The sequence below is a fragment of the Nematolebias whitei genome, chromosome 19, assembly GCF_014905685.2.
Source record: "Nematolebias whitei isolate Nwh7 chromosome 19, NemWhi1, whole genome shotgun sequence".
Taxonomy (NCBI): domain Eukaryota; kingdom Metazoa; phylum Chordata; class Actinopteri; order Cyprinodontiformes; family Rivulidae; genus Nematolebias; species Nematolebias whitei.
The window spans coordinates 33262301-33276330 of record NC_056516.1 but is presented as its reverse complement, the minus strand read 5'-3'; the positions used below and the strand labels follow the sequence as shown (position 1 = coordinate 33276330).

The 14030-nt window shown below is 37.8% G+C and overlaps 1 protein-coding gene across 1 annotated transcript in view; it reads left to right on the top strand.

Annotated features, from left to right (window-relative positions):
- The window catches only part of LOC119425505, a 20146-nt gene extending 19730 nt beyond the window's left edge, over positions 1-416 (top strand). The window contains exon 6 of the mRNA XM_037693034.1: positions 176-416. Within this exon, the coding sequence (XP_037548962.1) occupies positions 176-416 (241 nt within the window). The remainder of the gene's footprint in view (positions 1-175) is intronic.
- The last annotated feature ends 13614 nt before the right edge of the window (positions 417-14030 follow it).

Below are 14030 nucleotides of genomic sequence, written 5' to 3'. Positions count from 1 at the left end.
GATAGATAGATAGATAGATAGATAGATAGATAGATAGATAGATAGATTAGATTAGATTAGATTAGATTAGATTAGATTAGATTAGATTAGATACTTTATTATTCCCAGGGGGTAAATTTGAGAAATGGCTGGATAATATCAGAAACCATTTCTCTTTTCTTCTGCCTTCTTGCAGCTTTCGTCTGTTTGATGAACAGAAGGATGTGTTGATCCTGCTGTTTCTGGAGGAGATCCCTCCTCATCATCTGTCTCCATACTACCGCATGAGGAAGCTGGTAAAGAAACGCACCTACCTGAGCTGGCCTCAGGCTGCACAACACCCAGGAGTCTTCTGGCAGAACGTCCAGAGAGCTCTGCAGACAGGAGACGCTCTGACTGAGGACACAGACCTGCTGACCGGACCAACAGGTCGCTGAGGAAACAATCACTGAGGTCACAAAATGAAACATAAAGAATTGTAAATATTAAAAATGTCACATTAGATGTCCTCAGAAGAAAGAAATGATGAATCATTGTAGATTATTGTGAAATTGTTTATTAATTGCTACTCTCAGAGACTTGGAAACTACTTTGTAACTAACAAGGTTCAGTCGACTTCTTCAGTTTGAGGCACCAAAAACTTTTTGAAACTATACCTACTTTTACTGTACTTCTGTGCACATTTTTACCATGTACTTTGAAACTCATTATTGCTGCTTATCTCGTGCTGCTGTGTTCATTCATACTCATCTGCTCACACTGGCTCATGTTCGTGCTGCTGTTGTTCGACGTATTGTTCTTGTACTTAGTGCTTAGCGTATTCGTAGTTTAGCGTATTTCTTAGTTCATATCTTAGATCTTATTACTGTTTTTCTTTACAATTTATACTTTTGTTGGCTATAACTGGGACCCTGTGTATACACTTTCGTTCCACCACATGTACCACATATGATGCAAATGACAATAAGGAAACCTTGACCTTGACCACAAAAAACTTATTGATACTAAACCTACTTTTACTGTACTTTTGTACCCACTTTTACCATGTACTTTGAAACTCCTTAACATTGCCAAATATAGGTCTGCATTTTGTTTCTTTGTTTGCAAGTTGTTATTTTGTGTGTATTATTTTATTTTTATTTTTTGGGGGGAGGAGGGCGGGGGTGCTGCATTATCTTGTTTTAAAATAAAATGGTATCAACAAAAATGCCTTCTTGTTTTTCAAAATAAAACAGGTTGGCTGATAGCTATATTGTTCTGCTTATTTCGTTAAATAAGGCACAGCTGTAGCTGAGTGGTTAGAGCGGTTGTCCTCCAATGGGAGAGTTGGGGGTTCGATTCCACCAGCAGTCACATGTTGAAATGTCTCTGGGCAAGACACTGAACCCTTCACTGCCTCTGATGTGTGCCCCATCGGTGAATGAATGTGATCTAAACGCACTGATTAGTCTCTACAGATTCAGATTATCTCTGTATGGCTGTAGTAGTGTTGTATGAACGTGTGTGGAGGTAAATAAGGTTTTCCAGCTTTTACAGTCTGCATTCAACATCAGATTTGTTCCGTCTCAAACTGGTGCTAAATGCTGACAAAACCAAAGGGATGTTGTTTTCAGACAGGAAGTCTGTACCAGCAGTCCTTCCTTCTATTTTATCTTTGACTGGTGTCCCTATTGACTTTGTTGGTTCTTTTAAATACTTGTGTATTTCGGTCGATTTGCATCTCTCTTTTAAGCCTCATGTCGAAAATTGGTAAAAAAAAGACTGAAAGTTAAACGTGTTCTTTTTTAGAAATAGATCCTGTCTAACTCTGAACACTAGGAAACACTTTGTATTTAGTATTACAGTAGTACAGTATTTAAGTCTGCATCTCTGTGTTCATCGTTTTCATGGCATTAACCTGTCCATGTTTCCTGTTTTCCTCCGTGACTCCAGGGTTTATGAAAGTTTGCTGCCACGTCAGTTGTTGTTTGGTTATTATTAATAAACCGTTTAGTTTTGCAGGTCCTTCGAGTCTCTGTGGCATGCCTTCATCTGGGTTCGACTCCTAAAACCAACCAAAATGTGACATTTATGCCTACAACGTCCACGATGAGGACTGGGTTTACAGAGAGATTCCAGTTCTGGAGGGAGAGCAGGGCTGGAGACTCTGTCTGCACCACAGAGACGTCCAACCAGGTGAACACTCTCGCGCTCCTTCATCTCACATTCACTGCCACATTCAAAAGACATTAAAAAAACAAAAATAGATATTTAAAAACGTCAGTTTTAAAGATACAGGATCAAAATTTGTTGTAGTTATTAGATGAGCCTGTTCCTCATCTTATACTTCGAGTTCAAACTGAATGTAGTGCATTTTTTTTTTTAATATCATCTTTTTTAAAAGCCTCTTTTTTTTATGTTTCACACTGTGTAATTTGTGTCATGAATGGGATGTGTGTAAACTAAGAAGGTTCTGCTCTATCCGTCCCCCGCGCAACTCCCCCCGAGAACTTCTGTGAACACTTATCAGAGCTGTACCGGCTGACACCAACATATTATCAGGACTATGGCCTATCTGGAAGTGCTTCATGGACAAATCTATAAATGTGCTTGCTGGTAGTTTTTTTGATGTCTTAAATTGTGTCGTGACAAGGACAAGGTGTGAAGAGATCTTTTTTGTAAGACCACTATCCTTTCCTCATGGCCTTTCCCCTTTTCTTTCAAAAGAATAAGGGCCGCGCTCTTAGGAGCAGCAGCAACGTGCACTCCACACATCTTTCGGACACTGTACGGACATAATCTCGCTGTACTTGGTTGCAGTGGTAATAAAGCTTATTCTGATTCTGATGATCACATCATGCTATGATAGATGGTTTTATGAACTGTTTCTTATGAGCGGTACAAAGTATTCTACCTGATTTTTACCTATTGCTTCACTGAGGTCATGCAACTTGGAAAAATAAAATCATAATTTTGTTGTTTAAACAACATGATGGCATAGTGGTTAGCACAGTTGCCTCATAGCAAGAAGGTCCTGAGTTCAACCCCATTTAGGACCCGGGGTCTTTTTGTGTGGAGTTTGCATGTTCTCATTGTTTTGCGTGGGGTTTCGCTGGGTACTCTGGTTTCCTCTTAACCACCCATGTAAGCTGCCTTCAGGCCTTCCTTGAAAAACAGATCTGTGGCCTCAGTAACATTCGCCTGGTTAAATAAAGGTTAATACAAATTAAATGTATTGTCATTTTTGAAGTAATGTTCTGTCAAGTTATAAATCGTTTAAACTTTTTCAGCTAGGACATCCATCCCAGAACACTGAGAATGAAGAAAAGGACAAAAGTTTTTCTCCAGGATAGGTTAATGGTTATAGCCAAACAAAAGCCCAGTTTTATAATTTGCAATGCTATAAAACAACTCTCCATCAGAAATGACATATGGGTGTGAAATAACACTAAGTTCGCTGATCAAACCTTTACACCTTTGCATGGCACAGTTTATTTAGTTTGTTGTTGTTTTTTCAACCGTACAATATTTGTCTTAATATGCAAATGTATTTGTGCAGAGCGTGTATTGTGTTCATGCCTATGAGATTGCAAATGCGTTATTCTACTTGATTAAATCATCTAATCTGTGCAAAACAGTACTTAACCCTCAGTGGATTATTAGATTCAGCAGCATGAGCAGCAATGGCATAAACAGTATTTTTACTGGGTCTAAGATCAGACCATATATATTTTTGTAGCAACATGAACATGCCAAAAGTTCATGCTCGATAATCCAGGTACAAATCCAACAACATTCAGTCAGCTCATCTGCATGGTTTCTTTTGTTTGCCGAGACGTTTCGTCCTTCATCCAAAGGACTTCTTCAGTCCAAGGAGTCACAAACAAACTGGAGTCCCCATAAATACCACACTTCCACGTTGTAAAAAAAAAAAAAAAACCAGTTTGCTGGTGATAAGATGGTTTCTGGGGCCCGCCCTCTGCCCCGTCAACTCTTCTGAGGTAGTCATGCCAAAATGGTTCAAACACCAGGTCAACTTGAGCACTATGTGGTCATCTGGTTGTAGTAATTGCATTCGCTATGAGTCTGGCTGTAGTCTAATACTGTAGGAATGTGTGGTTTTAGGTACATTTTCGTTGAAACTGTGCTTTGAGTGCTTTCGATATTTGTTTTGTTTTTTGCTTTTATGTTGCCGTTTTTTTTATTTTGTGCCTTTTATGATAGTTTTGCATCATTGTTACTTTTTGATCAAAAAGATTTAACTTTGATGAGCAAATTACTTACAAGACAATGATTAATTTAAAAGACAAAGAATACTCATCATTGTACTCGTTGCAATGGTCATATTTAACAAACCACAAATGAATGTGCCTTCAAACAATTCTCATCATCTTCTCTGGGTTTTGCTCAAAATAGATTTTAGAGATTTACTATGGAACTGCAGAAGAGTGTTCTTGTTTTTCTGCGTTTATGACTGACAGTTTTTCAAACACTGAGACAAGCAGCGCTGGAAAGAGACGTTAAAGAGGAAATGGTCAAACCTATTTTTGTTGTGAGGTGTGAGTTGCGTGTCAGTCATCCCCGAGCAAAAGATTATTTTCAGTATATGACATTTTAAATTCACACTTCTCTCTTGGACTTTATGTCATGATTTTAATTAAAATTAACTAACATGTAGAGCTTTAGAAGTTCTTGTTGCTGTTTTCTATCGTTCAATGCTTGCTTTTTGCCCCCCGGTATTACATATAACAGGAGGAACTAACATTGCCATGCTTCATTGCACCCTGGACCTATTTTAGGGATGCACAAAATGACGTAAGTTAAGAAAGAATTAAGAAGGTTGTGAAGCATTAGGTGCAGAACCATTGGACTGAGGAACAGCTTCTACCCTGAAGCAGTTACTCATAAATCCCTAACCAGGAAAATCACTGTGGAAAAAAAATCACTATAATGCCACTTTAACTGGTGATATGTGACTTATCTGTGCTGCTGATTATCCATGCTGCTGATCTCATGCTGCTGTATTCATTCGTACCCATCTGCTCACCACAGACTCATGTTCGGGCTACTGTTGTTACGTCGCATCGTTTTACATTATTAGTGTTTAGTGTATTTCAGATCTTTCAGCGTACCATTTGGCGTTCGTTTAGCGTATATCTTAGTTTAAACTTTAGATCTATATATACTGTTTTCTTTTTACACTAATACACGTATGAAGGTAACTGCAAGTAAATCCTCCATTTTCTGTCATAATTAGTTTGTAATTAGTTGGCAAGTTTGGTTTGGTAGGCAGGGTGCTCAGTTCTGTTGACGGGGTGGGGCATCCCGCTTGCATAATGGTAGAGGAAACACTATAGCTATGTTGCAACTTCTGGTTGCAAAGCCGTTAACACACTAAACTGGTTTTGTACAAAGCATTTATTAGGTTGTGTAATGTAAAGCAGATCGCTATATCTGCATCATTTTAGCTAGCACGTCTGTATTGCATGCTGCTAGCTTAGCGCTACTTCTTCTTGTGCCATTAACTCTAAAATAATATTTTATTTTATATATATATATATATGTATTAGTTATCGAATCAAATGTGTACTTATGTAGGTAAACGTAGATGTTTAACAACCCGTTAAAACACATCAGAATGCAGGAAATGGCATCTACTTTATTCAAAATTTTCTGGGGGAGGACCCCCAGACCCCCTCACCAGTGTGTCCCACACACATTATGAATGCTTCCGATGTCAATGGCTATCATATTGTTCAAGCCAGTGGCCATTGTCAGCACTGGGGGCTAAGCGCCCTCAAAGGGCAGATTCTAGAATCACCCCTGTTTCACAGAACTGTTAGTCCACCAATGTGCCCTTTACGGATGAAGGTGAGAAGAAAGCCATAAGAAGACCTATTTACTGTTTGACAACAAAAAAATCCATGTAAGGACACAGCATTTGAAAGAAGGTGCTCTGTTCACGAGATCAAAATTGAACTTCTTGGCATAAATGCAAAACACTATGTGGGACAGATTAACATGGCATGACCCTGAACACACCATCCCCACAACACAAAAACATGAAATTTATTGTCTGAGTGGACATTTGAGGTTTTATTTTTGGTTACAAACTGTGAAGCAAGAACTGGCTTGTACATCTGATTATGTTTTAGATGCTCAGAAAATGTGAATGGACAGCAGAAGTCTTGACAGTACTGTATGTTGGACTTGTTTCATCATACTTTGCTTCTATTGTGGGCGGCTGTGGCTGAGTGGTTAGTGCAGTCGTCCTCCAATGCAAGAGTTGGGGGTTAGAGTCCACCAGCAGTCACATGCTGAAGTGTCCCTGAGCAAGACACTGAAACCCCCGTTGCCTCCGATGTGTGTCCCATCAGTGTATGAATGTGATAAAGCTCTGATTAGTCTCTTTAGAATGATTTGTTCAGTTAGCTTTGTAGAGATCTAGTATCGCTGTATGAATGGGTAAATGAGGACACAGATTGTCGAGAATGTTTACGGATCTCACCAGAGGACACTGGCTGATTATCCCATCCTCATCAGAACTCTTACAGTGCCCTCAAGAGCATCTATGGACATGCTCACCGCTCTCGTCGTCCCCCCCTGCAGAATGTCTATGTCACTATGTGCTTGTTTGTGCGAGGTGTTTTTTAATATCAGTTTTTCTTCTCAGGCACGAAGAAAAAGTTTGATAGGAATTTTTTCGCCTCCAATTCCTACATGTGACCAGTTTCACTACTTTTTGTCTGTCTAAACAGATCTCACTTGTAAATAAGTCTTCTAGGCTCAATGTGACTTATCCGTCTAAATAAAGGTTGAATGAATTGTAGTATAAAGCGCTTTGTGTATCTCAATAAGATGCAAAAGGTGCTATATAAGTACAGTCCATTTACAGTCCATTTTTTGAGACAAAATTTTCTGTAATCTATTAACGTTGTCTATGTCACGGTATCCGCAGGACAGGATACAGGAATGCAGACAAATACAAACAACTTGACAAGACAAAATTTAAATGTATTTTAAAGAAAACAAAAGGTTGTAGTGACAGCAAACCTTTCAGAGAACTGCTCAACCGGTGCGAGGTAAAACTGCCAGGATATAAGGACTGAGTGCTGATGTGAAGAGTGGCTGCAGCTGTGACTAATGAAACCAAGAGCGTGTGTATCTGTGAGGATTCTGCTTTTATTTTGTATTGTTTTCCCTTGAATTTTGTCACATTATCACATACAGTTCAGGTCCTACACAGGCGGTACCTCTCAGAGCTGAAAACCACCAGGTTGTACAGGTGGAGCTGATCCAACACTCAGCAGTGATCTGTTTTTTTTTTTCCCCCATGGTGGTCCACATAGTACCTGGTGTATTGTTCTGCTGAGCTGCTGGTTTTGTAGTCTGCTCAATGCGATCTTGACACTGGACTCCATTCCTGTTGGAGTTCAAAGTTGGAACATCAGCTCCGTCCGGTGTCCATGCCTGCTTGCACGAGCTCTACAATGTCGCCTGCTGATCTGTGCTTACTTCTTCCTCCAAACCTGCAAGAAAAGAGATTCAAGATTCTTTATTTGTCATTCGAACCACATTGAAATTGTGTACACAGGGTCCCAATTACATCCAATAAAGTATTAAAACGTAAAAGAAAAACATTAATGAGATCTAACATATGAAATAAGAAAAATGTTAAACTAAAAACACACCAAGCACTAGTAGCATAGAAACAATATGTCGAACAGCAGCACGAACATGAGTCTGTGAGAGCTGATGAGCACGAATGAACTCAGCAACATGAAACAGATCAGCAGCAACATGAAACAGATCAGCAGCATGATGTGTTCTTCACAGTGATTATTCTGGTTAGAGATTCGTGAGTCTAACAGCCTCAGGGTAGAAGCTGTTCCTCAGTCTTGTGGTTCTACACTTAATGCTCCTCAACCTCCTTCCTGAGGGGAGTGGGGCAAAAATGTGTGTGCTGGGTGAGTGGGGTCCTTCATGATGCAGGAGGCCCTTTTCCTGCATGGATGTTGGGGAGGCTGACTCCAACAGACTTCTGTGCAGCCTTCACCACTCTCTGCAAAGCTTTTCTTTCTGCAGCTGTGCAGCCTCCATGCCACATGTTGATGCTGGAGCGCAGGATGCTCTCCACTGCACACCTGTAGGAGGAGGTGAGGACTGAGCTTCCCAAACAAGCTCTCCTCAGCCGCCTGAGGAAGTAGAGTCTCTGATGAGCTTTCTTGATCAGGCTGGTAGAGTTGTTGCCAGCTGAGGTTGCAATGTAAAAGCAATATATTGTAGTACTCAATCCGTCCTCTGTTTATATTTTCCTCTATATTCTACCTACCAAGAAACACAGATTGTAAAATACTAAAGGTCTTTTACACTTATTATTTGGACATTGGCTGCTTTTTCTATGAAATTATTTTAATATATTTAAAACGTTTACGCAATGCTGTTTTATCTAATAGGTTTTTGAGTTATTACACAGCTATGTGCAATGAAACAGGATACATATATATGCATGTGTGTACTTGTATCAATTTTAAAAGTATACATGAGATTTTCTTACTGTAAAAACCTGTAAGTGGAGATCATTATCTGAGAGCACTCATCATTCTTTGAATATATAATCTGAACACCAGATGGGATCATTTTTGCAAATTTGGAACTTTTTTGGCCTTTTTCAGAGAAAGAAGTGAAACCAGGCCTCTGTTCACTGTTTAACACAGAGACAACGCAAATATCTGATCAGTAACTGAGCATAAGATACATTTATTTATCTCTGACTGAAGGTCATTTTGGTTTAACTCAAAAAGAAAACCCTAGCATCCTTAAAACTCTAAGCTGCTTTGTTGGCCAGCTGAGTTTGTCCTATAGCTTCTTTTGCACCTCTTTTCAGTTTTTAATCAAGTTTCTGCATCTTTACAGTAACAGACAGAAATCAAACTGCAAGCCATGAGGAAATTAGATCACTGTTACAGTATACTTTGGGTTTATGGTGCTACAGTATCACCACAGCATTCAACATAAACAATGATAAATCTGCAAGCCGGTGTTTGGGGATCCGCAAAAATATATTCGGTTTACAAATTAATCCCTGTTACTTTGTGTGACTACTGCTGTTATGATTTTGGTCAGTTTTATGTAGAGTTTTCTGTAATTTTTGAAGAAGTGGCAACACATTAATATTCATTGTGTGACTGGGTAAAGTTTTAAAGTGGTCTTTGATGCTGTTAATTTTCTCAAAACTGTCATTATGGAAGTTGAAATTAAAAATGGTGTTAATTAATTGGGTCTTGAATTAAAAATACCCCATGTTTAAAAGTATAAAAATTTTATTAACACTATTAAAGTGTTAAGTATTTATGTTACAAATATTTCCATTGCATTTCTGACAAATTCAAGAAAATTATTTAATAAATGTGAGGGGGTCCCTGAACCCAAAAATTTTGAGAACTCCTGGTCTAGACATTAAGTAGAGGAAGAAGAAAAAACATACTCCGAGATGCATGAACGTGCTGTCATTGTTGTCAGTCAGGGATTAGTTTCAGCAGGGAACATGTGTAAATAGTCGTCACTGATTGGATTTGTCAGTCTGAAACTTTTTCATAAACCTGACCCAACAAACTGGCCCGAGACGACTTAAAGCTGCACCCTCTCAGCTGAGGGAGTGAGAAAACAGAGACAGGAGGTCTTTGTGTCAAACAGATGTTTATGTTTGTCTGTGAGATTGGGTTTAAGAGAAAAGAATAATCCGTTTAATCTGTTATGCTTGTTGAAGTAAAGGTCATTGGACGGAGAGACAGACGGACAAGTACCGGATTTGTAATCACGACATGTGACATGTTCCTGATTTGTTATAGTGACCCTGTGACTGTCTGCTCTAATTTCCTTGAAACCTAAAATGAGGATCTGATAACTGGTGAAATAAAGCTAAACTTGAGAATTCATCAAGAGAAACAGTTGTTTTTGATTTAATAGAATAAAAGACAGATCATAAAGATCAAAATGGGTATAGTTTTGAGAAGGAGCATTTTGTTAACTGGGTAAAAAACAGCTGTTGAAATTAATTGTTGCGACATATTGTATTTGTAGGATTAATCGCTGGAGTCTGTAATATGAAAATTTATTTTCTAGAATGTAATGTTTCTATCTGTGTGTACAACATGTTATTACAAGAGTTTAATAATTGATGTTTTGTTTTAAAATATCTATGATCATTTTTGTGTAACTCAAAAATTTAATGATTTTATATCCCCACATTATGGCTTCATGTTGTGTGTGTGTGTGTGTGTGGGGGGGGGGGGGGGTCATTGTTTTGTTGATTTTTTTTTTCAGTTTGTTTTTTGTTTTTATGCTAGTAATTTTATTTTGGTTCTTTATAAGTGCAACTCTGCCTGTGTCGCATGTGTTGTCGTTTGTCACCATGTGAGAACGTGTCATTTGAGTCACTTCTGTCAAAGTGTGGCAGTGTCTTTGGACACGTTTTGCTTTTTGCTATTTTTGTCGTACTTATCATTGATAACTACGACAAAAATAGTCCCGATCAGCCTTCACATATCAACCTAGAAGCCCTGGAAAGATGGAGCAACAGTCGGCTGCACATTTCACAGGCTCGATCCAGTAAGGGGATGTGAACCTGGTGATGACATCAATGCAAAATAATAATATGTATATATATATATATATATATATATATATATATATATATATATATATACACATACAATGTAAGCTGATGCAGGTTAATAAAATCTTCCCACCTTCAGTTATAAAAAAAAATAGCCAGGTAATCTAGCTGGATTAAATTCCTTCATCCAAATCCTAAAGTGATCTATTGACCAAATAGATCAACTTTATCTAGATTCTTGTGCATATAAAACAAAATGTTTGTCCGATGTCTTCTAGTTTTAGATAAGAGAATTATTCATTATTAATTCTTCAAGACTTGCTCTTGTCAAAGGTGGACGTCTTCTCCTCCTCTCCCTCTCTGCTTTGCTTTTGCTCTGTGAAACTGCTTTAGAGCCTCTGCTACAAATCTTACAAATCATAATTTATGGATTTGGATTTGGTCACTTGGTCCCTCAACACAACTGATAACATTTCTTTGAAGAGAAGACAGGCGTTAGATGAGCCGATTTGCCCTGTTGGCACGCACGCAGCTGGATAGTTCAACTTGGAAGACTTGATGATATGTCTAACTCTGATGCCATTTGTGGATTTTAAGGACACATATATAATTGGATTTTTTGGATTCGGTTGGTTCCTGGTTTATCTAAAATCAAGGAAGTCGTTGGCAGCAAATTTGGACCCAATCAGGCTGCTTGCCTTATGATGGCTTGGTTCGTGCCTCGAGCACCCAGACTCAATTGCTTTTGGCAGGATGAATCAGATCTCGGGGATTATTCTCAGGCATGGTCCATTGGTGTGGCCATGTAATTTGGACATTTCGTAACTAAGTGGATCGACACATACTCAAGGTAGATGTCATTAAAGTTCTGCCTGTCCGCAAAACAATAGTGTTTATCTGAATTTGGCTCCCTGACTGGTCTTGACTGGCCATCTTATCTCAACCCGCTTGGAAGTTTTGTAAAACTGAAGCTCTGCCCCTCCCTCCCCTCTTACCAACGAAATTCCGTGGAATTTTCAGAGGAGCCCAGCTGAATAAACATTCTGTCATCATTTCAGGACTTTGGATTCATCTCTGGTCATCCTCGGGACCCCCAGAGTGTGCACAGATCTCTCCAGAGGGAACTATTTGAACTGAGTGATTTTATCTGAACTCTGCAGTGCCTCTGTGTGTTGTCTCTGGACATGCTCACTGCCCTTGCGCCCCCACGTAATATTGGCGTCATTATGTGCTAATGTGCAAGATTTTTTTTTCCTTACCATACTGTTGGTCTTCAACCAGAGGCTAAAATCGTGTTAAGAATTTTTCTTTTGTCTCCAAACTCTGTTTTCACCACTTTTTATTGTCTGTTCAAACAGGTCTCACTTGTAAATGAGTCTTCGAAGCTCAATGTGACTGATCTTTTTAAATAAAAGGTTGAATGAATAAAAAATATTCCTTCTTGCTTATCTTGGATTGTTAAACATTTTATCTAAGTATTTATTTAATAAATACTTCTTCAAGCTAGTTATTTTCCAAATGCTTATTCTTTATTTGTTTTGTTTGTTTTTATTATTGTTCATCATTTATATTTTGGTAAATTATTTTTGTTATAACATTTTTTTTAAGTCAATTGGTTTCCTCATTTGGGCAAAAAGTCATTTGTTATTGTAAACAGTTTCCTATAATTAACTAATTCCACTTCATTGACCTGAGTTGTTTTTATAAAATGGTGAATAAATAGTCAGCAAACTGACCTGGTGCCATTAAATGTGACAAAAACAAATATGTGTAGTATGGTGAGAATAAAGCATCATCTTTCGTTCTCCCTCTCTCACATCTTTTACATTTTCATTGGTTTGTGGGTTTTGATAGTTTTGCATCCTTGTGCAGATTATCTAATAAATGTCTTTATTCAGAAGGTGAACATAATCTGCCTAACAGACAAGTTTTTTAAAAATAAATATTCTTTATTATTGTTGTATAAATCATTTTGAATAAAAATGCTAATCAATTTATCTTCAGACTCATATCTGCTTTACAAAAAACTGTTCACGTATTTTCTGCAGAGTTTTACTTGCAGCAGAAGTGAAACCAGCTTCACTTCTCCTCTGATTTTAGTTCCCCTCTGATGGAGGAGGAGATTGAAAAAACAAAGTAAAAATGAAGGAAGCGAGAAGAGAAAATGACGAGAGGCCTGGGTGGGACATCGGTCATTCCCAAGGAAAAGGTCATTTTCAGTTTGAGGTATAAGGAAAGTTGCATTTCTCTCATTAACTTGTTTTTTTTGTTTTTTTTTGCAAATATTTATGTCTTTATAAAATAAGTTGTTGAATATAAATTTCAGGTTAGTTAAATTTTATATTGAACCACAAAATATAATCTTTCCAATCCATCGTTTGTTTAAACGATTAATAACTTTTTTGATCTTGCCATTAAACTGGGAAGTTGTTGACCTGTAAAATGAGTGTCCTGTTGCTTATAAGCATCATAACCCCAAGACAAGCAGTGTTGTGTCAACTGGACAAACAATTCGACAGGCTAAAATCGTCTAACTACTGGATGGTAAAAGCAAGGAGTTCGTACCGTTCAGCCTGAGAGGGGTGATTATTGAAGCTGGGCTTATTAGAAGATGTAAAACAGGTGAGCAGTGAGCTGCAGTCAGAGCTCACTGAAGGAAAACTGAACTGGAAACTAAATAAATTTATTTAAAAATAACAACAGAAAAAGACAAGGAAGGGATTTTTTTTTTTTACCCAAAACAATGAATAGAAATAAGATGAATGTTGGAAGAATTATTTTTTTTAAAACACCACAGAACCCATGACAGAAGCATCTAGAATCAGATGAAGTGATGAAGCTGCAGCTCCAAACACTCACACCTATTTTTATTTTTCTCAGGGGAAACCAAAAGGAGAAGTAACGTCTCAGTTTGCTGTTGAACACGAATAAACACACCATGAAGATGTGATCATCAGCGGTGAGTATCTAAATACCATAAAAGTTCATCTGTAAACGCTTTCATTTCCTAACTTCAAAATGAACTTGTTAACTTCTAGTAACACTTTTTTTTTTTTTGAAGAGAAAACAAAATAAAATTTGTTGTTGAATAAAGACGGCTCTACTTGAAGAAAGGCATGTCACCTATCAGCCAGTTTTAAATTAAAATAATTTTATGTTGAGAAATGATGGAATTATAGTCCTTTTGTGCTTTTTTGCTTTGTTTTTTTTTTTTTTGCAATAGATTTGTCAGTTTTGACAAAGTTTAATTGTTGTGTTCATGCTTTTCTTAGTAGTTATTCATTTAGATATTTTATGTTTTCTTCTCATCTATTTGCATCACAATGAATGGGAATTTTTAAAATGACAGTTGTGAGCATGTTTACAATGACTGTGGTCATTGACTGTGTATGATGTAACTGATCACGCAGAGTGCATATGCGATGAATGCAAATGAACCCTGCGTCAGGGTTGC